The 26,571-nt window shown below is 41.3% G+C and overlaps 1 protein-coding gene across 4 annotated transcripts; it reads right to left on the bottom strand.

Moving 5' to 3' along the window:
- Positions 1-1,112: 1,112 nt before the first annotated feature.
- On the bottom strand, positions 1,113-26,571 carry LOC118429867 (protein RRP5 homolog). 4 transcript variants are annotated; one of them, XM_035840492.1, is made up of 27 exons: positions 26,419-26,571; positions 25,389-25,524; positions 23,371-23,526; positions 22,717-22,887; positions 21,419-21,580; positions 20,122-20,245; positions 19,442-19,551; positions 18,786-18,962; positions 16,663-16,869; positions 15,923-15,990; positions 15,409-15,465; positions 14,807-14,867; positions 14,250-14,396; positions 12,473-12,653; positions 11,644-11,777; positions 11,257-11,304; positions 10,759-10,953; positions 10,333-10,503; positions 9,714-9,936; positions 6,627-8,581; positions 5,714-5,863; positions 4,991-5,059; positions 4,017-4,201; positions 3,128-3,296; positions 2,584-2,737; positions 2,013-2,178; positions 1,113-1,600 (listed from the first exon to the last, which is right to left on the bottom strand). In XM_035840492.1, the coding sequence occupies exons 2-27, from the start codon at positions 25,494-25,496 to the stop codon at positions 1,426-1,428; spliced, it is 5,523 nt and encodes a 1,840-aa protein (XP_035696385.1). In that variant the 5' UTR covers positions 25,497-25,524; positions 26,419-26,571; the 3' UTR covers positions 1,113-1,425. The 4 variants fall into 4 exon arrangements, with proteins under 4 accessions (XP_035696385.1, XP_035696384.1, XP_035696386.1 ...); XM_035840491.1 differs by having other exon boundaries at positions 25,389-25,519; positions 26,419-26,564; XM_035840493.1 differs by lacking the exon at positions 26,419-26,571 and adding an exon at positions 26,213-26,317.

The following is a 26,571-nucleotide window of genomic DNA, read 5'->3' as shown; positions in this document are numbered from 1 at the left end:
TGTGTGTGTCTTTGTGAGCGTGTGTGTTTGTGCATTTGTGTGTGTGTGTGCATGTGTGTGTGCGCGTGTTTGTATGCGTGTCTATAAGTGTCTGTATGTGTGTGTGAGTGAGAGTACATGATTGTGCATTTGTGTTTTTACCTATGTGATTCGTGTGTGCGTGTTTTGTGTCTGTATTGTTTGTGTGTGCATTTATGATTAAAAATTGTTTTGTTTCAAACAAAATGCACTTTCCAAGCTATACAATTAAGAAGGAAAAGAGCTATTTAAAGGTGCCTCCAGAATCCGTCTTAATTTCTTCATGTTTACAGATTCACTATTCTCTTAATTTCACAGAACCCACACATTATAGAAGAAGTGGGGTTCTTCGTCTTGCACTGTCTCAGAGAAGAAGTCAAAACCAGTAAATTTTGTATCTTATAAGGTGTTAGAGGGTCTTATAACGCAGTCCTAACGTTTTAGCATGAACAATTGCTACTGCAACCACAGGACTCTACTAACTACCTATCTGCACATCTAACATTATACAATGTCATGTACATGTAAGTTCTCAAATGGTGAAAACTCATGATCAGTACCTACTGGCTGTACATGTACTACAAAGCGAAAGAAAGACACCTCAAAGCAGATATCGGGTGGAAATCTGTAATGTTTTCTGATCTGACAGCCTTTCTGACAAGCTGTATCAGGAAAGGATGCTAGAAATTACAATTTTCTATTAGAATTAATTAGTGGGTACTAAAACATGTATAGCTTAATGCTCATGGTCAATTGATCAATATTTTCTCTAAAGAGGCCACCTGTCTATAGTGGCCACATTTCTCCAGTCCCTTGAGCGGTCGCTATTGACAGCTTTGACTGTACTGTTATATATACATTTGTATATTTGAGATTTGTTCTTACCATCAAATGACAACTATGGCATTCTTAGACTCCTCTTGGACTCCATATTCTTATTTAATCAATGACATAAATGTATAGACATCAATTGTTGTTCTCATGTTACATGAACTTATGCATTCCACAGCTTACATATATAGTATCGGCGAGAGCAACACAAAAGTTGGTCAAAGAATTTTTTGCATTGTGAAGCCGGCTTTGTCTGCATATGCAGGTTAGTGCAGGTAAAATTGGAGCTGTGCAGGTATTTTGGGTGTCTACCTGCACCTAACCTGCACTGGTCCATGTACCATGGGTTTTATACATGAATGTCATATGATGTAGGTGTATGTGGATTGTAATTAGCTGCAATGACTGTCACCACCTATAAAGTATAAAAGAAAAAAATAGCGATGGTTCCTGATCAATTTTAGTATGATCCATACTTCCTAAATTCAGAGTGGTGCAGGTAAAATTTGTCTGGTGCAGGTAGGTGCAGGTATGCAGAAAAAAGTATTTAGAGCCCTGATCTGACTATATTGTGGATCACGTTGTACCCACGTCCCCGACTCTTGCTTCCACGTACTCCATGGCCTTGCGTTTGACGGCAGAAACCGTGTCGTCATCTCCGTGCTTCTTCTCAAACTCCAGGTACCTCTTGAAGAAACCCTTCATGTTCTTAGTGCTGAGGTGCAGGGCAGTGACACGGTCAAAGGCCAGCCTGGAGAAAGTCAATCAATCAATCAATCAATCATGAATAGCGTAACATGCAAGAGCATACATTGTTGTTGTTGTTGTTGGATGTCCATTGCACTGCGATGATGACTTCAATGGCGTCTCAGGTGTGCCCGTAGCCCAAATGCTGAGCCGCATGTTCGTCCGCATATCGGGCATACGACAGTGGTGCAGGGGTTGGGTTTCTATCCTTGTGTTATACTATAGTAATGTTTAACAATACTAGCTGAAATAGCACTTGGACATTGTTTGCTCATCTTTTAACATTCAAATAATCCTATGTACCAATGCAAATTTTTTCAGGGCTGAAACAGGAGACACAACTTTTTTTCCCTTTGCCTGCAGGTCATGTGAGATACCAACTGTAGGGATTCGAACCCAGAACCTTTAGTTTGTACCTGACTTGGTCCAGATCTCCAGTCTTGATGAGCATCTCCAGGTACACAGACCAGATGCTGACCTGTTTGGGGTAGTTACTCAGGATGTTCTCAAACATGGTTCTCCCCCGCTCCACATCACCCAGCTTAAACTCCATCACTGCAAACCTGGAGATCACCTGCACATCTGGGGCAACAACAAGAAGATTTATCAACTTAATAATCAAAAATTAAAGTTTCACATTGAAAGACAAGTGTTCTCATGCATTTCAATTTACTTAAGCTTTGTTCAACTCGAATGACATATCAACGGCTTTTAAATCATAATGTCTTTTTGCAAATTGTAAATGTAATTATGTCATATATGCACAAGCATAATTCAGGTGACTGAGGTTGCCTGCAAGGCCTTGTACATAGTGTGTTTCTGAATAAACCAATCATCATCATCATCAATATGTATCACAGACTAGAGGTTTGTCCAGCCTAACAAAATTACCTGAAAAAAGGTAATTCCTACCTACCAACCCTAGTATTTTCAACAGGAAACACAAAATTTTGTTTCCTAGGCCTGAAGACAAAGGTATACACTTACGATCCTGTTTGTCGAGACTCTTGAAGCTCCTCTGCATGAGGCTGTGGGCTGCCTCCGCTCGCTTGTTCTCCATCAGGAACTGGCCGTAGTCGATCCACACGTCCTTGTTGCCACGGAAACGCTTCACCATGGTGCCGTACAGCTGGTCGGCTTCCTGTGCGGAGGGAAGATTGACAGATGTCAGGGTTTGAAATTAAATTAAAATACACTATATACAGTTGCTTCCTTGACATTCCGTCTGGGAACCTTGACATCTCTCTAGCATCTGATTGGTCCCTACACAAATAAGGAAAGGGTTCAAGCATTCTAAGACCCAAAACCCCCTCTATTTGTTTGTGGGAGGGCCTGTTGTCATCGAACAAGCGCTCCAGAACCCATTCCTTAATTTGCTCATTAAGTGACGTCACCACCAAAAGATTTTGAATATCAAACAGTTCCCCAGCAAAAGTGAACATAGGAGTGAACTACTTGACTACCTGGATAGTACCTAGGCTAAGGCAAGAAGGTTCCTAACACTGTAGAATCACATGCACATCTAACTTGCCTCAGTTTTTCCAGTCCTCTTGTAGATGTTGACGAGCTGCTTGAAGATGGTGAGGGCTTCGTTGTGCTGTAGTGCTCGCTGGAACACAGTCATGAGGGACTCCTCTGTGCCATACATGTTCTCTAGGTTCATCAGGGCAACCCACACATTCAACTTCTCCTTCTCTTCCCTGGTAAAAGATAAGGACAGTCCCATAACATTATTTATAGGGATTAGAGAATTTCTTCAGCAAACTATTCACACGTACATGTAGTGTACATATTTTCAATATTGTCCATTTTTGTCACCCTACCTTGGCATGCACGACGTACAGTTACAATCAATCAATGTTTACAGACTGCATGACAGGAGGCAAGAGACTGTGTCGAAGACAATCTTTGTATGTTACACTCTGATAGGAAGATCTTTGCGGACAACACAATCCTTGCCCAGCATGTGCAAACTCCATGTTAGGGTAAGTATGTATTTTGTATGTGACAACTTCACATGCAGTGATGAATCTTTGACTTTGGAGGGCTCAAAATACTTTTTTCAATTGACAATTACCTGCACCAGACAAATTTTACCTGTACCACTTTGAGTTTAGGAAGCATGAATCATATTAAAATTGTTAAGGAACCACTATTTTGTTTTCTTTTATACTTAATAGGTGGTAACATTCAATGCATCTAATACCAATTTAAGTATAAAACCCAGTACATGGACCAGTGCAGGTTAGGTGCAGGTAGACACCAGAAATACATTGTACATGTGTACCTACACAGCTCCAATTTTACCTGCACTAACCTCCATTATGCAGGTGGTATTTCGAGCCCTGCTGTATATTTTGTCACAACATAAAACATGCCGTCAATGTATTTTCATCCTTACTGAAGGACTTGTAACCCACCTAAATGAGATAGTCTTGAGAGCACGTTCGGCGACCGTGCGGGCCTTGTCGATCTCGGTGGAGTGGAGGTGGAAGGCCATGTAGCGCAGCCAGAGGATGGAACTGTCCGGGGAACTCAGCACCAGGCGGTCAAAATCGTCCGCAGACTGGGGCGGGCGGTCCTCATCTAGCAGGGCCAACTCAGCCTGGAGAAAGGGAAAATGGTAAGTTATTGATATTAAAGAATGTTTCTCACCTCACCTCACCGGTCCCATAGCCTCACCGGCCGTAGGGGCAGCACATCCATCAACATAAGTTTTCCACCTGAATGTTTACTCACTAGAAAAATGTCCTATCATGGTAAGAGACCATTTTTATCCCATACTATGCACCCGTTATAGAACTGTGATAGTCTGTGATGTATCAGTAGATGCCATGCTTTGTACCTTGTACAATTCTTGTTGCGCAATTAAGCAAAATTTTTTTAATTTAATTTTTTTACAGGAATTATCAATGAACTATGGTTTAACATCCAGTAGCATGGCTGCATGCAGGTGTTTTCTTACACTTTACAAAATACAAAATGTCATGTACAAATGAATGTCCAGGAAATCCAAATCTGACTGTATATGTCAGGACTAAACCCTTTGTTTCTATAGGTGTTAGCTTCAGGAATTAAGAAGACAGAATATCAGAAATATCTTGGATATAAGAGAATTCTTTTTATACTTGTCAAGCAGCAGTCACTTACATTGCTTACGCTTCGATGTCTCTCAAACACCTTCAGAGCTTCTATAACTGGAGTTCTGCTTCGCTATGTTATGTAGCCGATGTAGGTGGCGTTTTTGCAGTGAGAAAACAATCCCAAACGTGGCTCAGCTTGTATCCCCCCTCGTCCCGGTAAGTAACTGCTGGTTGTGTAAAAAGAATTCTCTTATATCTTATATTCTACCAACCTGATGAAACTCTTTTCCGCAGAAATATCGTGTTCTTACCTTGTACAGCTCCTTGTCGTTGGCCTTTCTCTCTTCCTCCCTCTCCTTCTTGGACTTCTTCTTTGGGGGCTGTAGAGCAAAAAAGCAAATGAAGTCATGAAAGACTCAAATGACTATCCTACATCAGGGCTCCAAATACTGGGTATTTGTGCATCCAAGTTTGTTTGTTTGTTTGTGCACCCAAAATTGAAGCTGTGCACCCAAACATTTTCAAAGGTTTATGACTTGTGTGATATCAGTAAAGATATCAGTATACTATAAAACACCATATTCTTGACATCTAAGTGTTAGAAAGATAATGTGGGGTGCACCTGGGCCTGAGCCAAACGTGCTGGCGATTACACCACATGATCTCACGACTATCAGTTTTGCTTTTACCTTACCCATGGCTCGAAATACCACCTGCATAATATTATGCAGCTAAGCGCAGGTAAAATTGGGGCTGTGCAGGTATTTCTGGTGTCTACCTGCACCTAACCTGCACTGGTCCATGTACTGGGTTTATTTCATGCAGTATGCTGTAGTATGTAGTTGTAGATTTTTACCAGATGCATTGACTGTGAAGTATAAAATAAATGGCGATGGTTTCTAAACAAATTTTAGTATGATCCATACTTCCTAAATTCAGAGTGGTGCAGGCAAAATTTGTCTGGTGCAGGTAATTTCTAATGTTACCTACACCTGTGCAGGTATGCAGAAAAAAGTATTTGAAGCCCTGCTTACCTGTGAGACTTCTGCCTCAGTATCATCCTCTTCTTCACTCTCACTGTCCTGTGGGGTGACCTTTGACACAGCCAGCTCGTCTCCCCAGCTGAAGCCACCTGTCAAGGTCAAACGTGGTTCTGAGGACGATGTCTGACCTTGTCCAGAGCTCTGCAGAGATGGAACAAAATAGTATTTTATCGTATTAATGTAATCTGTTCACTTCAGTTCAGCTCATCCACATATGAGGTGCCATTAACAATGTCCGACCATGCATCTCTATCTGGGAGACATGGTGGACAAAACCAGCAGTGTTCAGTAATTTACATGTAATCTGTAATTGACAAATATACATCAAGGATGAATTTTGTCCTACAAATCACTGTTCTCAGCACAAAGCCAAGACATGTCTAATGTCTTCTGGGCACAGAATGAGTTTCAGTTATTGAAACTGTTACAGCGTTTCTTCTCCCTTATGGCAAAATAGCAGAGTGGATATGAAGAATCATATCAGGTTGCATGAGTAACTGCTACACATACTCAGTGTATCTTATTACCTGGATGTCTAAACTTTCATCGACTCTTCTATTAGTTATGTTCATCAACATGATATTCTGTGTCTGTATTGTTTGACTGCCCTTTATTACCATTACTGATTACTTATTTAACACCAGATTATCAAGTAGTACAAGTTTCAACTCCAAACCTCTTAATACTTCTTCTTCTTCTTCTACACAACTATACAAGTCATACACTAAAAGTTGATATCTAATACCTAGAAAGACTTTAAACTATGTCTAATCATGTAAGATTAACATTTGGGCAGCCCTGGCTGTGCATGCAAAATAGCTAAACCAATAGATCAAAATATAGATAATAGAGAACACCAAATGTGGAACTTTACATCACAGAATACTAAGTATGATTTCTGCACCTTAATTGGTACTGACTCCTCCTCTTCATCTGTAGATTTCATCCCAACAACTTCTACCCCGCTGTCATCTGCATCGGACTCTCTCTCAACCTTTCTCTTCTTTCCTCCCTTTTCTCCTTTCTCCTTCCCTCTCTCTTTCCTTTTCTTCTCCTTCTGGTCTTTGGGAGTCCTGAGAGGGTACCCGCAGGTGTTTGGGAGAGGGTCAGGTGCGCCGGTGTCCTTCTCCAGCAAGGACAGCTCAAGGTGAGACGACTTGTACGACACTTCCAGGACTTTAGCCGTGACGAGCTTGCCAACAGGGAAAAACTTCTTCAGCTCGTCTTGCTTCCTTACGAAGTAGGAGGTGGCGTGCTTGTACTGCACTCGGCCTTTCACTTTGTGGGAGAGCGCGGCGAAGACGCCATGCTTGTTGCAGTCTTCGACGTACCCGCGTACAATGTCGCCATCTACAATGTCTTCCACGGTCTCATAGTCTGGGTCATTGATTTTTCGCACCTTTCCGCCGATTTTGGACGGTCGTAACGACACTCTTACATGCCGTTTGCTGCTGCATTCAAGAACGCAGCACCTGAGGAGCTGGTTCACCTTGAAGACGCTCAGCGGGTTGGAAGAGTAAGAGTCCGACAGGTCGGTTAGGTTGGCAAAGCCCTTGCCGCCAAAGGGGAGGCTCAGCACCAATTTACCTGGAACCTTTTTAGCTACCTGTGCATTGACCACCAATCCCGGGGCGAGCTTGGTGGCTTTCTCGAGCCTGGAAAGGTGCAACGTTGAACTCTCCCTGTCAATACTTGTGATGGTGCCAAGGTATGCACACTTGGGTTTGAACATTGCAGAAGGATTCTTCAAGTCTTCCACATTGTCTGAACAGCTAAGGAGGTCCAACTTTCCTAGCACGCCCGGCGAAACAGAGGCGACCACGTGAGAGTCTTGGACTGACTGGAGATAGAACATCACCTTCTGATCCTCCTTGTACACATCAGTTCTCAGCTTCTGATCTGGGAGTAAGTACTTCTCGAAGTTTGCTTCTGCTTTCACAACGCTTTCTCTTAAAGACACGTCGTAGACGACTTCCTCGAACCCAGGTCGACTGAAGGGAAGGGACTTAAGACTCTTAACCTTCTTGTGAGAGATGCCAATGACACGCCCGGGAACAATAGAACCTACCAGAAACTTGGCCATGGGTGCCTCACCCTCGCTCACATCATCTTTGACCTCTGATATGTGAACTATGCCCTCTTGCCTGTGACCTTGACCTGTGATCTTGACCTCTAGGTGATCTCTTGCTGTTGCCACAACAACGACATTCACAATCGCTCCAAGTTGAAGTTGCTCTGCTTGATTCTGTCCATCTGCTTCTGTTTCTTCCCTGGTTTCGCTCTCATCTCTCTTCCTTTTCCTGTTCTTTTCTTCTCTCCTTTTCTCAGCTTTGTGCTCAGTTCCCTCCTTACCGTCCTTCTTTCCTTCTGTCTTCTTGCCAGCAGGCATTGCTATGACACTGCCACTCTGTGTTATCCTCACAACCCGAATCTTACTCCTCTCTCCAATTTGCGCGTCTCCCATTCCCACATTGCTCCCATGATTTGGGTGCCATTTTCTTGTCACATAGGCTAATGCTCCACTCCCATTGATCCCCACTAGTAAGTACTTTGCCTTTGCATCGAGAATGGTACAAGAGAACTCTCCTCCTTTCTTCATCTTTATCTTCTTTCCTTCTGTAGCTTGTTCCAGTAGATCAGGCCGGAGCGACACCTCTGCTATGTTGTTTGGAATGTCCAGATGTAGGATTCGAACACTAGTGCTGTCTCCGACGTTCAGATTGGTGCCTTGGCAGTGGGTCTTGCTGGCCACAGCGGTCAGGTCCTGTAGGTCAGGGATGCTGAGGACCATTCCAGCATCTTGTATGTTTGTCACTGTTGCAGATAGGACTTTACCATGCTGTCTGCTTAGGTCTGCCCCTAAAGATGATCAACAAGCCATATGTGAATGTAAAGTTGCAGGTTAAGTTGCACCAACTTATTTATTTATTTATTAGGATTCTCCATAATTATATACAATAATTATTGACAAATGGAGGGCATGGCAAAACAGGTGTCAAAGAACACCTTTTCAAAGCTGCCATACCAAAATCATAACAATAATTATTCATAATCGAATAATAATACACATAAATACAAGAACAAATATCACAATCAACGCAAAGCTCAAATCAGGATAAATAACTTAACAACACCAACGGGACCTGTTTAAAAAGGAAGTTTCAGTGGTAAGGGCACTTGACCCCCCACAACAACCTGGCTAAGACAATTCTACAGGGTACTGTGGAAGGAGGGCGACACCGTGGGCGTCAGAGGAAAACCGCAGAGATTGGACATCCCTCAACCTGCAGGAAAGACTGGCTGTAGCAGAAGACAGAGAGGCCTGGAGACAACTCTCCATCTTCTTGTTTACCTTGTCCCCCCAACGACCTGGAGGTCAAGGGACTAGGTAGGTATGTACAGTTGCAGTTACTGTTAACAGTTACTGTAGTAGTATTGACTGTTCTCTGACTTTGTGTAATACTAGAAAATACATCTTGTACCTCTTTTGTGACATTTAAGTTGTAACTCAACACATTAATAGGTTGACAGTCAAACCGATGAGTAGTGACCTCTTTGGGCAATGAAACAAAAAATCTAGGGAAATATTAGGAAGACTCAGTGGTCATTATGCAGAGGTGGTCACTTAAAGTACAGATTTGAATGCATACAGTCACTCTCATACACACACACGCGCACAAACACACACACACACACATGTACACACACACACACACACACACACATGTACACACACGCACACACACACACACTCAGGTGGTCACTGGTACAGATTTGACCATATGAACATTTGGTATAACATTGAATGCATACACTCTCATATGCACAAACACACACACACACTAAAACTCACACCGCACACACACACCACACACAGGAACACGCACACACAAAGACACACACACAGGAACACGCACACACAAAGACTCACACTCAAACTCACACACACAAACACAAACACATTGACCAGAAAAAAGCAAAGGTAACTGACCTTTCCCAGCTGTGAGTTGTCCCGCTGCCTTCTCCCTCTCAGCCAGCAGGCTCCCTAGTGACTCCACTGCAGTACTGCCCTCACCTGCTAGGGGGCAGTCGGACGGCTTCAGACTGACCAGAAAACGCTGTTTCTCACCGTCCACTTCTGTAACCTTGGCAACTACGGACTGCCCTTCCTCGAACAAGCTGGTGCAGTCCTCGATGAACCTATCGGATACAGCCTAGAGAGATGGAAACTTCTTAATCAAACAAAATTATGTTCAACTTATGACAAAGGGATGATGCAGAAAATATAGCAGTGAGGTGAAAGGAAGGTAAATGTACCATTAAAGAAAAATAGACGATAAATGTACAACAACAAGGAAAACAGGAAAAATTATCACACTAAGTCTTCTCTTAGGATACACAGTTCTCAGTAAATCTATGTTGATTTCATTATTTGGATGACATGTACGCACATAAATCTTTGGATGTTTTCCAAAAAAAAAACAAGTCTAGTTCAAACATAATTTCATGTTCTCTATTGCAAAGTACAAGGCCTGCCCATATCCAAGAAAAGCAATCTTTAAGAAGTGAGTAATATAACATTAAGACTCAGAAAGAAGTGACGGCCTTACCGCCTTTGGAGCCAGGCCCACCCATCCTCCAGGGAACTCCACAAACACACCGAACGGCTTGACCGTCCGGACCCAGCCACGAAGCACTCGGTCAGTCCGCAGGTCAGAAAACATCTCGACAACCTGCCCTGAGGTCACTGCCTTCTTCAGGGATGGTTTCAGGGTGACCATCTGGTAACATGTGTTAAGGAACAGCTGGACATACATGTATCTGTATTAGTTACATCAGGTTGGTAGATCAATTGAACAAAGTCGTCTTTGTTGCACATCCTTCTTTAATTCTTCAGAAAACGTTTTGACGACCATCTGTCGCCTTTATCAGTACAAAATGAAGTGATAGACCCAGCCACGTTTGCATTTGGGTGGTTTTCCAGTTGTGCAAAACGAACAAGCAAAAAAGGAACATTCATGCATTAAAAAGGATACGGATCCTGTCGCCCTGCTACAGCAGTACATGGCGTCCTGTATGACATCACCAACACTGCACCTACTCAGCAGGAGGGAACAGTTCTCCTGGTGGTCTGACAGGTGCATCATGGGAAGAAAGCCTGGGGTGTCTGACCCCTGAACCTTAACCCCCAGGCTGTCAGGTTTGACCTCAGTGACCTCTACATTCACCATCTAACCAATAAAAGTTTAATATAAACTTGCCTTTTTATTGGCATTGAAATCAATACATAAACAAATGAAGAAATATTATGAACGATGAAAACAATGGAGTAAAGAAAATGCTAAATAAAATCTAATGTACTATATTTTATAGTTGTACTGTACATGTTACTGTTGACCTACAATGTAACAATAAACAATTCTTGCAAAAATCTAGACATTGAAAATCAGGTGGCTAACATTGATAGTGATATTTCAAAGTCTTTGAATAAATAATATCAATTGATAAGTTTATTGGATAAAGAAAATACAAACCTTGCCCACTTCAAAGTCAGCTGCTACAGGAGTGCCTGACTTCTCTGGCTGCAAAAGGCAGGAACAGTGAAAATCCTTTTTAATTAGTAGATACATTTGGCATGTTGAAATGTATGAAATTTTGTCCAAAGAGAATGTCAACATAAGAGAGAGGACTTGTTTGAGTCTAGCCAAAGCGATGCGAGCGGCGGAAGACAGAGTTAGATGGAGGAGGATAGTGCAGTGAATAGTCATGATGCCCCAACTACGCACAACGAAGTCAAGGGATGGGTGAGGTGACAAGTGGAGTCACATATAGTGGAGGCCCAAATCCCAGTGCCCCAAATCATAGCGTAGGGGCCTGCTATGCTGAAAAGGCCTAGCGAGAATATTAAAACGATGAGTCACCTTGAGAGAAACAGTGAGCTTCTCCAGCGCAGGGTTGCAGGACATGACACGACACTTGACAACCTGACCCTTGTAGAACATCTTACGAGGATCCTCCTGCGCTTCTTGGGTCATCTCTCTCTTCGGAAGAAGGCCTGCAGAAAGTCAAGAACAAGACAACCTTAAGAAAAATTAAAGGTGGTACTCAAGAAGCCAGGAGTCAGTATAGAGAGTTTTATCATTAGAGAAAATCTAATGCTGAAGATTGCTCTAAATGGGCAATTGCAATTGCACACACAGGTACTAGTATATTTCATGTACAATGTGCAGGTATGCAAAAAAAAGGATTCCAAGCCTTGACTCTGTAAGTTTAAGTAATGTAGAAACATGGTAAAAAAATTACTACAAACTGTACTTTGTTCTAAGACTTATGTTCTTGAACAGGTAAGTGCCAAAACATGTAAATCCCTGCCGATATAGTAATAATTTTTTGCTTGGTCAAAAAAAGGTCCACTGATTTTTTTCAGACAATTCAAAGAAGTAAAAATAGTTTTGTACCTCTTAGTAGAGTCTAGTACCAACTAAAAAAACACAGCAAAAAAGATGACAAGACACATGTGCAAACAAGCCAAAAAAATACTTGACTCCCTTGAGGTAAACTAACAAAAGACGAATTCTCCAATACCTTTGACATTGTTGTAGAACATGACAATACAGCCGAAGTCCTGGACAGACAGTACGAAGCCGTGCGCCCAGGTGCCGGGCTTGGGCAGCTTGGACGTCAGGAGAGTTAAAAAAAAAATACTTCACTCCCTTGAGGTAAACTAACAAAAGACGAATTCTCCAATACCTTTGACATTGTTGTAGAACATAACAATACAGCCGAAGTCCTGGACAGACAGTACGAAGCCGTGCGCCCACGTGCCAGGCTTGGCAGCCTGATAACTAGCCATGATGGGCAGCTTGGAGGTCAGGAGAGTTCGTTTGTGGGTCAGGGCCAGCTGGCGTCCTGCTGTCGCCACGTTCAGAACCTGAGGAAAAATCAGAGCATTTGAAATTATAATGATCCAGTAATTGTTACAATCGTCTTCAAAATCATTCTTGGTCACTGATGAAAGATAGCAGATGTTACATGTATCTAGAACATCCTGGTTCTTTAGAGACCTTTTTTAGTAATGTTCAACAAAAAGGCTATGTTTTCAGTTGTACCATGATGTGGTGGGAATGTATGTAGTTCAACACATGATGTAACTCAAGAAACTGTAAATGGATCTTGGTGATATTTCGGTGGTAGGTGTGAAGTGCCTGTAGGTGTGTAGTGGTTGTGAAAAGGTAAGTCTACTGAAAGTGGTTTACCTCGAATTCTCCTTGATCTATCATAATGGTACTGCAACAGGCTTAAAGTTTGTATTTTTGTGTTTGTTTGTTGACAACATAACTCAAGAAGCTGTAATATTTGGTACTAGGTATCAGGTGTAAAGAAAGGCCCTGACATTCTTCTATCATATAATGGTACTGCAGCAGACTGTGTACACGCGCGGATCCAGGGAGTGGTGCGCCAGGCGCGCGCCTCCCCCTTCAGCTGGCAAAAAAAAAAAATTGGTAAGATAAACCCAGGCTACTTGAGGTCTTCTGAGGGACGCCAAGAATATTGACAATGTTATAAACTAATTCGCTTATTTGAAAGGAGATTTTCTGGTAATTATTTAGAGAAACTTGCGGTTTGCAATTACTAGTGGGTCCTCGAGTCATGTAAACTTATGGTAAAGGCCCGGGGACGGAGCGCGGTGGCATCAATTTCTCCCCATGAAACTCGTGGGCCCCTGTAAGCCAAAATCGGCGCTTGAAAATATAGAAAGAGCGTAGAAATTTTGTAAGATCTCCAGAAAATCAGCGAAAGTTAATTATTTTTAATAAACTGATGATTTCTATCGTCCGTTATCGGCTAGAGAGACTCGACCGGTCGACCCCACCTTGGGAAAATCGGCGTCTTGCGCCGACACCCCCCTCCCCACTACAGTTCTGATCATTCGCTGCAATGATTGATTGTCCTGACGTTTTTTTCCTTTTTTCTTGTCATTTTCCCCGATTAACCGTCATAAATTGCCAACACAGAAGCAAAAAGAGTCCGTAATATATGTAATTTCAAATGCATAAGACACTTTCAGAATAGTCTCCTGCAAGCCACTCAGATCCCACGAGATTTCTATGCGATTTTATAGGAGTGCGAGCCGCTTCGAGGAGCAAGTCACATCGGCAGCCAGGTACAAATAATTTTGCTATATTGTTTCTGTAATGTGGCATCGTTTAGGAATATTAAGAAGGAGGAACTAGCCTTCGTTAGGTTTGTTCTCAGTGATAGTTGCTAAAAAAATGTCCCTAACGTGAACTAGACAGCTACAGACATGACAAAACATCAGTGTTAATTTGTTTCTCAAATTTGCTCAGAGATTTGGCAAAGATGTGTTTGTGGAACTTTAGTTTTAGAGTCTGACATACATAACCTAAAATGACCGTCGCCCAGTTACAAACGTATTGTAACAGATATTGTACAAGCCATGTTTCATGTAAGTCTTTGTTCTTTTTAATCAAAATCTTGAATGCTTTAAAACAATACATTAACGTACCCTACACTTGATCATGTCTCCTTCGTTGAATTTCTTGGCGGGATTTTTCAGGATGATGTCTGCAAGGTGAATCTTGGAGACGACCCCTCGTACGTAGTTCGACAGGGACACAGTGATACCATAGGACTGTACTGAGGTAATCTTACCCTACAAGAGATCAGACAGTATGTTTCATCAATCAAACCGAAGTGTAAAAAATAAGCAGAATACCAATTGTCGTTTACATGGGGTATAACTGTTACATTTTTGCAATTAATTTTTCATCCAAAAACTGTACAAAGTTTTCTGTAAATATAGGTGAATAGGTGAACAAAGGCAAGATATATTGTTCTAAGGCTTTTGATAAAACACTGCTTTTTAAGTCCATTTATACCTAAAGATAGCTACTTTGATGATGTACCAAGATGTTGGCCATATAAAAAATGTTTCATAGTTGTATAAAAATAAGAAGCGGCTGAAACCTATACTGTACAACACAATGTGTTCTGTTTCATTAGATTTTTCGTTAGATTTTTTTTTTTTTAATTGAATGAAAAAAATGAAAAATTCCCACTGACCTCCACAACTTGCCCAGGTTTAAGATCCTGTAAACGCAGGAATGGTTGTTCTATAACACTCCTGTAAAGGTTAACAAGGGAAACAACAATCAAGGTGTGATGATTCAAGTCTAAACGAAGACGTTCCCTACATGTACCATCATCATCATCATCCGGGAGTGCTAGTTGCACGGATGGCCATGACTCTCTTCCTCCATTTTTCTTCCATCCTTTTTCCCTTCCTACATAATCTGGGCAGATCTTCAGCTCAGCAGCCAGTTTCTTCACAAAGTTGATGTACATAATTATGTTTTGCGTGGTCTACCTAATATGCTCGCATGACTTGTTTGGGAGTCCACAGCAAAACGTCACTAATGATCTCATCTTTACTCCGCCATGCGTGACCAGCAAACCTCAGCCTTCTTTCTTGTATGACTTGAGATAACGGTGGTAGATCTCCATACAACAGGTTTCCTGTAGGATGTGTTCTCCCGGAGATGTTTAGAGCCGCACGTAGCATTTATGTACATTATATACGATAAAATATACAATAATTATTTGTATAAGCAACACAAACAAATTATGATACGGAAATATGTTTTAATAAATAAAAGGTAACTTACTTCTTCAGCGACACAATGGCCTGGCCATCAAGGGGACTACAGTTGATCACTCTGCAGCTGAAAATGTGAGATACAGGGTTGGAGTTTATTAGTGAGGCAATAAGATATGGAAGAATTCAAACTTTTGCTCATAATGTTAAGGCCTAGGAAAAAATGTTGTGTTTCCTGTTTTAGTCCTGAAAAAAATTATGGTTGGTGTACAATAGGTAGGTACAATGTATGTAGGTAGGAATTTATTCAACAATAATTTGAGACTTTAGTGATATGATACATACCACAGTAAACAAAGCAAAACTGAAATGCATGAGGACACTTAGTTAATACATTTTCACAGAAAAACACAACAAAATTTCTGGAAACTACATGTATTTGACTCGACTGCCCACCAAAAAAAGGCTAGGGTCGGCAGGTGTTGCTAGGGTATGTTGCATTGGGAAACAGGAAACAAAACAATGTTTTCCCTAGGCCTAAGTACATGTTGTGACAAGTAGTCAGTTTAAAGACTTAAAGTTACCTGTGTTGGGTGCCAGGCTTGAAGGTGTTTTCTATGCTTTCCACAGGCTGGTCTGACAGTTGGGACACCTAGAATAAAATAAAGAATATATTAGACACAGAATATTCAACAGTTTACCGGACATACTACTCACAACCAACCATCACAGGTTTTTAAAGAGTAAGAATACACCTAAGGCCGTATACCCCTACAATGCAGAAAGCTACTACTACTACAGCGTTCAAGAGTACCAACATTTTCCTACAACATTGTACCTCAAGAACCTACAAAAATCGCACAGAAGAACCCTAAATTTGGAAAGCGTTTTGATTTTATTTCAATAATTCGGTATGCAAAAGTCAGGTAACGTTACATGACAAATGTACATGTCCATGTAGTAGCATCTTGTACTTGCATGCTTGTTAAATGGAAACAAAACATGAACTTTGAAATTCATGTCTGTTTTGCCTTGTCACTCGCCTTATTTCTAAGAAGACTATTTGACTAAGAAGACCGGATTTTCCATGTCCCTCTGGTGGTCCTCTTAGACAAGTTTGACTGCACAATCATGTAAAATGAAAGAACAGTGTCCAAGCAGATCCTATGATGGCATACTAAACTGTCCAAGGAGTGTAGTCAGCCAAGAGGTGTAAATTTGCCAAACACACTCCTTGGCCGGCTTCACTCCTCTAGAGATCTGCCAGATTTTGATACTATCTAATGCTACCGTAGGATCTGCTTGGAGAATACAGTGTACTCACAGCAGCAAATCCTGGTGTTTCAGCACTCAGCTTCATGGTGACTCCTATACCGGACCACACATGTACGACAGGGGCCTTCTTGTAGACGGTACCGATGGCAGGTAACTCCTGTACATCCACTAACGTCCTACCGTCCCACAGTCGAGACTGGAAACTCAGACCCACTGTTTTGGTAGTCGGGTGGATGTACAGTATACAAGCCTTTACCTGAATGTGTGATAACAACAAAATTGTTCAACAAAGACAAATCATAAGTCCTGCATCCCACAGACAAAACTGGTAACTCAGAGCCACTCTCTTGGTAATTGGGTAGATGTATAACGGGAGGGGGCCATACTTAGACAGGGGTCCAAAGTTCGACAGGTTTTAAAAATCATTGTTGCGGAGAAATGCATAGATGCCTGCACATGAGAAGTACACTAGCTGTAGACTAAACCTTGTTGTAAATAACTACAAAGGCGGGGTATGTGTCGAAGTTAGCAAGTCCCACAGATAACGATTGAAAAACTTGCACAAGTTTGACGCCTTCCGTGCAAGTTGACGAGCGAACGTATCGAGACCATGGCCCGGGAAACTCTTGAATTATTCTTCGCAAAATACGACATGTGAAAAAATATCACCACACATAGAAATGATGTTTATTAGCCTTCCGAAAAATAATACCTGTGTTCTCTTCTGCCTTTAACTGGCTTGGATAAACGGAGCTAAAATGATGCCACAATGTTCACCCAGTCGGGGCCCCGCCATTTTACTATCACGCACGCAGGCGGGCGAGCGATGCTCAACACGTTGAACTCAGTCAACCCGTCCGTAGAGCGACAAACATTCAAGAAAAATCGATCTCTACCGACTAAAAAATCCTGTAGCCGTTGCTGCTGCCAAAAGACAGGATGAAATGGCAATCAAGGAAGCCGAAAAGCGAAAATGCCGTCACAGTCCAACGTAACAATGCGCTGCCGTTTTGCGGCAAGTTGGTCTCACCGTGAGAGGTAAACGTTTTAACACACCGTATTTGAATAAGTCGCGTAATACAAATTATGACCTATATTTGGTACCAAAAAAATATAATGAAGACTTTTAGTGCTATTCTATTTGCATAAGTTGTTTAAAAATGCACGGCGATGGTCTGGTTGTTACTATGTCGGAGTTTGGACCCCTTTTTTGTGTTGGAACGTTCTGCTAGGACGCAAGCCGAAAACCTGCCGTAAGTTTCGTGCGCTGTCAAAGTACAGTGCGGAACGCTACTGTTAAATGAAATATATATCTGTACAGCTTCAATAACAGTTATATGGATGCATACAAGATCTTAACTTGTTTTTGATGAGTTCACTGTAAAATGTACATTGACAAAAGCCATGCGCATCCACTTAGAACGGGTGTCGAAGTATGGCCCCCTCCCGTTAGTATACAATCTTTTACGTCATGTGTGATAACAACAAAATTGTTAAACAAAGACACAGTCAACAAACTTGAAGATAATATTAAGTTTCTCTGTGCTATTTAATGTCCTGCATCCCACAAGCCTGAGTACCATCCTCTGTACTGACCGCTGGCTCAGTACTTTCGCTTGCTGCTTTTGCTTGCTGCTAACCACAGAGTTAGCAAGCGAGGATATTTAGCCAGCGATCACTACGGAGGATGGTACTCAGGCTAGCATCCTACTGTCAAAACTAGAAACTAAGAGCCACTGTCTTGGTAGTCGGGTGGATTAACAGAATAAAGCCTTCATCTGAATGTGTGTTATGAGGTAAAGAAAATTATTTAAAAAATGATAAAAAATTAATCATTTAACTTTTCGAGTTCCTGTATTTTGCAGTTAGGCAATGTCACTTCGATAAATCTAAACTCAGTCTGATATATAGGCTTCAATGTTGAGTGGACAAAAAGTTTTCTTTTGTTTGATTTTACATTGGGCTGTTGGAGGTATGATATTTCATATTACCTGAAAGGAAAGGATCCTAGGAAATTTGTTCAAAACAATCTTTCTTTAAAATCAACAGAGTATGTTTTTCTGATGGGCTTCCTTGAGCATTTTCACCTTGCTTAATACAAATTAATTAGGCTTGTGCCATTCCCTAAATCTTTCTTTGTCCTAGCTTTAAAAAAAATGGTGTAACACCAACCCTTTGTCCCTTCCTGTATAGTTCAGCCCGTTTAGTCGGGAGGTGCACACGCGAGACGCTTCCCGTGAAGCCCAGAAACTCGGCCAGTATCCCATGATTCTGTACAGACGTCACCGTCACCTCCACTAGAGTCCCGGGGGTCAGGGAATCCAGGGTCAGGTCCAGGTCCTCTTTTGCCTTGGAGAGCATAAAAAACATATCAAAACAGGGCATTCTCCTGCAGTACCTCAGGACACTGCTGGGGTGATCATAATTAGACTTTGTTTTGTTTTGCTGACACCTGTGTACACATCTATCCACACACAAAAGACACCAAAAACAAGGACTACATTTAAAAATATTGTGGCAGCCATAGAAATGTGACAGAGAGAATGTATGTTAAACTTTAATCATAAGACGTTATATCCATCTCTTTTACTCACCACGGCTTTCTGAAGTAGTGTGGGTGAGACGGTAAGGTTCACGGATAAGCAGTTTGGAGCTTCTTTATTCTTATAACAACTTTACTTTGCAATGATCTGTAAACAATCCTTTATAAGCATTGCTCCAAATCAAATCTTTTTCAGACAAGGACTACATTTCAAAAGCATTGTCATACTGAAGAGAAATGTATATAAAAAAGCATATCCAAGACTTTAACTTTCTCTTTTACTCACCACGGCTTTCTGGAGTAGCGTTGGTGAGATGGTGAGGTTAACGGACCTTCCCCCGCTCACAACACTCCTCACCAGGCACAGCAGGGGCTGGGCCAGTCGCATGGGGGCAGCTGAGGGTCAGAAGGCAAAGGTTACAGCTTGGTCAGAGGTCATTAATGTGTAGATTCAGAAATACTCTGTACGGTTTTTAGGTCTAAAAAAACTGTTTTGAATTTGACCCACCACTCTTATCAATAAGAGTAGGGATTAAACTCATATGTATAATCTCCAGTTTGTACTCGCCTAATTCAAGCTTGACAATTATCTGCCCAACCAATGAAATGGTGGCTGTGTGTCCTTCAAATATTTGCATTTTTATATTAAATTTTTAATTTTGTATTTCTAAATTTGACCAAGGTTGGTGAAAGCTACCCTATATTGATTCAGCTTTCAGAAAATCATTTAAATCCCAATAATTTGTGTTTCCAAAGTCATGGAGCATATTAAGTAATCTTCATTTGTGAACCTTAGAAGTTAGCCCGATTGGGCTAAAAGGTTTTGTAATAAATGAAACGAAATCATACAAGTCTTAGCTTAGAGTAAGAAAAATTATGTTCCAGCAAAATTGACTAAGATGTTTCAAACACGAATTCAGTACCTTTTTTTTCTAGAAATTCAAGACAGAATAAAAAGATACATACCCATCTGTCTGCTCTGTAAAAATTCCTGAGTTTCTGCTCTGTTTAAAAATGCCCTTAGACCTTTGACACCAAGGTCAACAGTGTACCCATGATCCTCTATGCTTGCCACACAACCGGATAAAACCTGAAAAGTACAATAGTCAAAATGGTATAAATATTACTGCGACCATCTTAAACTACATTCAATTTGGTTTTTGGCTGGAAGGTAAAACGTGGAGCAGGCAGAATTTATCTAAGTGCAGGGGACTTTATAATCTTATAGAAATGACTTTAAAAACTCTACAGTAACTCTACTTTGCTAATGTTACTTTTTTGGACCAGTAAGCATGTAAAGGCGTGGACACCTGCCAGTATAATGTGCCCATGTTCTAATTGGTCCAAAATCCAGTCCTCTGATTTCTTTCTGGTCTGTTTATTTTGGACTGGTCTGAGAACAAAAAAAAAACATTTTGTACAGGTACCATGCAAGTACTGGTCCCGTGAAAAAAATTTTATTTCTTTTTATTTACTTGGAGTTCACTGCAAAACAAGGCCCGTGGAGCCACTCAAGCGTTTGGGGTTAAAATACTGTATTGTGAAGAAAGACGTCTGTTAACTCTTGACTTAAACAATTTCAGATTGTAGTCCCCATGGGGAAGCAAGCTGAAAATATTTTAATGAAAAATTCAAGACAAGAAGACAATGTCCCTATTGCATCAAAACGTACAAGCATGCAGAAACATGTACAGTAGAAGCCATTTAATTGCACACCCGATTTGCTGAGCATATTTTGTGCAATTATCCGAAAGGTGCAAAAAAAACTAACAAAGTTATCTAGCTGGACCGCATCACTACAGGATTTGGGGATTCTGTGCATTTAACAGAACAGTGAGGTTATCCATTGTGCAATTAACTGGCTTCTACTGTACATTTCAGGGTTGGACAAGTTTTCTAAAATTCACTTGTCCTATCAGGCAAGCACATAAAAAATTTAGTTGCCCGAACCAATTTTTCACTTGCTCAAAATTAAAATGTCACTGTTACAACTAATACTAGTAATCTACTAGTTTATGCATCTTCACTTCCAGCAATGGAATTATCTGTTGGCCATTGTTTGATGTCGTGACAGTAGAAAGTAATAACAAGTATATCAAAATTGCACTCAATCAATGGAAAAATCTTACTTGCCCGATCGTGCAAGTGGTGTAGGTCATGCACTTGCCCAAACAGCATTTTTACTTGCCCTGGACAATAGGGCTAGTGGGCTTGTTTATCCCTGCATTTTGCATTTTAAACCCTGGAAAGAACTGATTCCCACCATGCCAGGTTTAAGAGTTGTCCCCTGTAGGCCCTGGTTCACATCTCGGGGGTTGAGGGACAGGAGAATCCGCGGGTGTCCGGACTTGGACGTGACGACTTCAGCGATGACACAGCGCACCATCGCACCTGCCTGGTACAACTTGGGCAGGGTGGGGAAGTCCTGGAATTTTAGATAGAAGAAGAAGAACTTTATTGCACGACAATTGTAAAGGATACAGTGGAACAAATTCAATTCTGGAGAATTCTGCAGAATTCTTAAGAATTCTGGCTCAGGTTCCCAGAATTCTCCAGAATTCTGGTGCAGAGCCAGAATTCTGCCAGAATTCTCCAGAATTGGCTTTGTTCCTGGAGACATCTAATTACAATCTGTTAACTACCTTTTCATATACCATACTTGTAAATATTATTTCATTTGGTTAATCAATTTTCAAATAATCAAGGTTTTTCCGGAATTAACCTGGAAGTCCAAAATTAATCTGGAGGGTGTTCATAGCTGTCTCTGATCCCAGTGCAGGAGGAAAAACAACAATTCTGTAAGGGTCACATTTTTGTTGCATCATTTGTCTACAGAGTACAGTGCACCAGCCGCCTCACACGTTGCATACAGTTGCCCCTGTGAGACTTAGTGCTCAGTAGACGAGAGGGTGGAGAAGGAATTGCACACCCCTCCTTCACCATAAAAAGTCATGTGCAGGTCAGGCAAACAGGCAAATAGCCTGTCTGCCTCCTCATCTGTCCAATCGACAGGAGAAACCAAAAAAACAACAACAGTGCACCATCATACTGAACCAGCTGGAAGATTCTTGTTGTGGTCCCCCGGCACTAGGAGAAGGGTCGACCACCCAAGCACAACTCTTAAGAAACTCATTGAGGTCGAAACATGATGATGACGATGATGATGATGATTTGTCTACCACAATTAAACACATTTTTATTGGTTCAAACATGCCTCTTTCCTTACGGACGATCGACTTTTACTTGACCTAGTAGTTCAGGTACAGGTTCAGGTCCGGACCTGTACTTTAACCATGTACATGTACCTGTAAAATTTGTTTAGGTACACAGCTCTAACTGTAGTGCAGACAACAGTACAGCATACTGTAAATGCATTTAAGTTTGCGGGGATTTAATTTCGCGGCAGCGGGGAAAAGGAATTTTTGCGGTAACACCATAGACTGCAGTCTAATACCATAATAGAAAAATGTTCGCGGTGGTTTTAAGTTTGCAGTGAAGTGGTCAGCACGAAAACCACAAACATTTCTGCATTTACAGTATACAGCATGTACAGTACAGTACCTCGTCCGTGTGACCACTTCCATCAGCATACTCCTGCAGGATCCGAGTCAGCGTGTCGGAGATCCGTGTGATCTGAGCGAAGCCGATAAGTCCGTCAGGCAGGCTCACGGTGAGATCACAGTCACTCACCTCCTTCACACACCCCAGGATGGGCATTCCTGTCACCAGTTTCTGGAATAGAGAAGATGTACAGTCAAACCTGTATTAGCGGCCACCTTTGCATAGCGACCACATGGCCATTGCGGTCCGCTCTGGGCTTTAGCCTTAGTAAGGGCTTTAGTACCCTATGGGATTACCTTTTAAATTACCTTTCTATACTATCAAATTATTATCATGTAACACTAGTTCACCTTTATCCGTTGGGTAACCTATTTCGGTTGCTTTTACTAACAGGGAATTTGTGTATATCACGTAGACGGACGTTATTTTCAAATTGCAATATTTTTAGGCTATTGCAGTTGAAATTTTTTAAACTATCACCCATCGACTTGATTTGCCTAGATAACCTGTTTTTAAAAGCAACGGATACATGTATACTAGTAGGTTACCTAACGGATAAAGGTGAGCTAGCGTTACTAGTACTTGGCCACTGCAGACAAGTTTGTGTACACTTCATATTATAAGCCATAACTTAGGATAATATTTAACAAGTACCTTGTAACTGAGAACCTGCACACTGGTGACCAGGTTAGGAAGGCTGCCTTCCCCCTCCTCCTCCTCTCCTAGTTCAGAGGTTGGTTCTTGTTTTGTGTTCTTAGCTTTCTTCTTCTTCCTCTGCTTCTTTCCCTTCTTCTTCTCATCAGGACGGGGCTGTAAAATTAAGAAAGGAGATAAAAATAACTGGTTTCAAAGAGGAAATTCTTCTATAGATACAGCACTTTCAAAACAGTAGGACTTGGAATCACTTTCAGTACCAGCTGCATTTGAAGCTTCATAAGTTGGAGCTGTGTAGGTATTTCTTATGTCTATGTACATTGTAAGAGTGGCAGAAATATCAAATTGGTATAGTCTGCAGGGTTAGACAAGTCCACTAGCCCTATTGTCCTGGGCAAGTAAGAGTGCCATTCGGGCAAGTGCATGATCTCCCCACTTGCCCAACCAGCCAAGAAATATGCTTCCATTGAGTGAGATTTTGATATACAATGTACTTGTTACTTTTACAGCAATCAAGCAATGGTCAACATAGAAAAAAAAAAGGCAATAATAAGAACTCCATTGCTGGAAGTGAAAACGCATATAAAAGCGATATTTGAATTTTGGGCAACTGAAAATCGATTTGGACAAGTAGATTTTATCTACTTGCCCAATATGATAAGCAGGGCTCCAGACTAACTTTTTGGCCTAGGAGCACTGCGCTCCTAACTCTAAAAACTTAGGAGCACCAGCAAAAATTTAGGAGCACCACTGTAAAAATTGGTAGTAAAAGCAAAAAATCTAAGAATCATTGTTGATCACCTGGAATAGCATATTTTAATACAGTAATATGAAAGAAAAAACAATCTTGCTTTGAATATGGTGAATGTGGTAAATACATTGATGTGGTGGTTCTTGGGGATAGGAGGACAAAAGTTTTTTTGCTACGGCCGGCTGCTTTATTCAGACTCGACTCTTGTACCTCCAGCCTTGTCAGGCATGACTGTTGACGAACAAGTTTTAAATGCCCAAAAAATGAGTCAATCAAACTTGCAACATAAGGATTATCAAAATGTATTCAATACTGAAACCAAGTTACACAGACAAAAAAGTAATTATGCCTTCTTATTGTAAGAACAATGAAAAATAAGTGATTAATCCCAAATTACCATTTAAATTGAAAAAAAAAAACCACAAATAAGTATAAAAGTACAAGTGTCTGACAAAATGGGTGAAATTGAACTGAAAATGGAAATAGTGCAGGCCGCTCTCCAACACCAAGATCGTATCTCAAGAATGTATTTTTTCCACCCTAACATTTTTTGTTATAAAGGCCTACTTGTTCACTGTCTCAGGGCTGCAACATTGTTGTCTAAAAAGTCATGTTACAAAAGTTTTGTTACTGCCTACTGGACCTCCACTTATCATGCTGTCATAGCATATCATACCATACCATACTATGTCAAGGAGGTTATTTCCTATACATGAAATCTCCTTGGCCAAACCAAGGCTCTTTCTTCAACCTCCTTGGCCAAACCAATATATATATATATATATCATGTATACTCTCAAATTTCCCTATCTGTTTGGACAAACTCACAAAGGGAATACAGTAAATAAAGGTCCAGTGGAAAAACATTTTTTAAACCTCCTTGGTTCATGTAATTGAAGACAGTACAGACACATGGCAGGCCTTAATGAGGTGTGACAACCCCTGCTGATCATCCCTGTCAGGGGAAGAAACTGATACCTGGCAGGGACAGCCTTTCCCTGCAAAGATTCTACTTGGCTGGATGATAAATGATGATTAATTGTAAGAGGTCGCACTGTGCGACTGTGGTTACAGATCTGGTCGCACCAGGGGAATTCTACTCGCATATGCGACCAACTTGGTCGCAGTCAGGAGCCCTGATAAGTGACTTTTAGTTTTACTAAAGTTTTAGAAAATTTGTCCATCCCTGTGGAGGTAAATCACAATTCTTTCATTTGATCCATTTGTACATCAGACAGATTTACAAACAAAAATAGATAGTTCCTACCATGAAGAGGTTGTCCTGTGGATGAGCATCTCTCCTTTTCTGGGTGGTCCTGTCGGCTGTGTCCGTTTTCTGGACCGTCCCTCCTCGTGGGAAGGCATCCTCCTCCATCACTGGGCAGTGGTCAGTTTTCTCTATGCTTTAAACAAGATTTTATAACATTATTTGCTCGTAAAGTAGACTGGATCTCTGCAAAGTTTCCCTCTCTGAAGAACTATCATGGATAATTTCCATCCAGTTATTGTTGAAAAAAAAAAGGAACTTGAAAAGCTTGTGAAGCACGGAAACTTCGTACACATCAATGGGACACCTTCTTAAACATGTTTGTGGTGGCAGGTTTAGGCGCCATAGCGATATTTTTGTGGATTTGTTTGTTTGAACCTTTATCTATTAATGAATGCTCAAATCAGCCTGCAGGCCGCTTTTCATTGAGGTCATTGGATATAGGTGATATTCGCTAAAAGACTTTTTACTGGGCATTCAATACAAAAACCATCTAAAGTTAATTCATCAACTTTGATTTATGTCACTTAATATCAATGGATTGACTTGAAACTCAGGATTAATGCATGGGAGCAAAATGTGGACATATTCCAAGCAAAACATATGAAATTCGTACTTCGGACTTCTCCAGAGTGCGGGCGTTTGTGGGCATTTGCTAAAAGACTGTCCCAAATACTATCAGTAAGCAGTACCACCCACCCGGTCCACCCCCCTCCCCCAAAACCGGCCAAGTCAGGACAACACGAGCTGAATACTCAGTCCTTCCGGATTCTCAAAGTAAGCTTCTTTGACAAGTTCACACCTTGGTCTACTTATGAACGAACCTAAATTGTTCAAATTTCAACAGAAATGCCCATAGACGAGGCTATTGCTCTAGTTACAATAACTCCCGGTGTTCGCACGTGTTCTCCCAAACAACATGTGCGAACATGCATGGACGTGCATGCACGTGGTGAAAACGATCAGTTTGAAAAGCCCGTGATCCTTAAACCCTTCTGGTAACAGTTTCTAATATTCTTCGATGACTTACCTTCACGTAGGGCCGGTAATAAAGGTGTATTTACGTTCCAAAGGGGTGAAAAAGTCGAAAAAATCATGTAAAATTGCGTGAGACCCAAGCCTGACCTGGATCTCCCACTATGCCCTGTGCTTCACCTTTCACCTTTAACCCCACGTGGAAGAC

The sequence above is a fragment of the Branchiostoma floridae genome, chromosome 14 (genome assembly GCF_000003815.2).
Source record: "Branchiostoma floridae strain S238N-H82 chromosome 14, Bfl_VNyyK, whole genome shotgun sequence".
NCBI lineage: Eukaryota > Metazoa > Chordata > Leptocardii > Amphioxiformes > Branchiostomatidae > Branchiostoma > Branchiostoma floridae.
The sequence above is the reverse complement of the archived record's forward strand: the minus strand, read 5'-3'. Positions and strand labels throughout refer to the sequence as shown.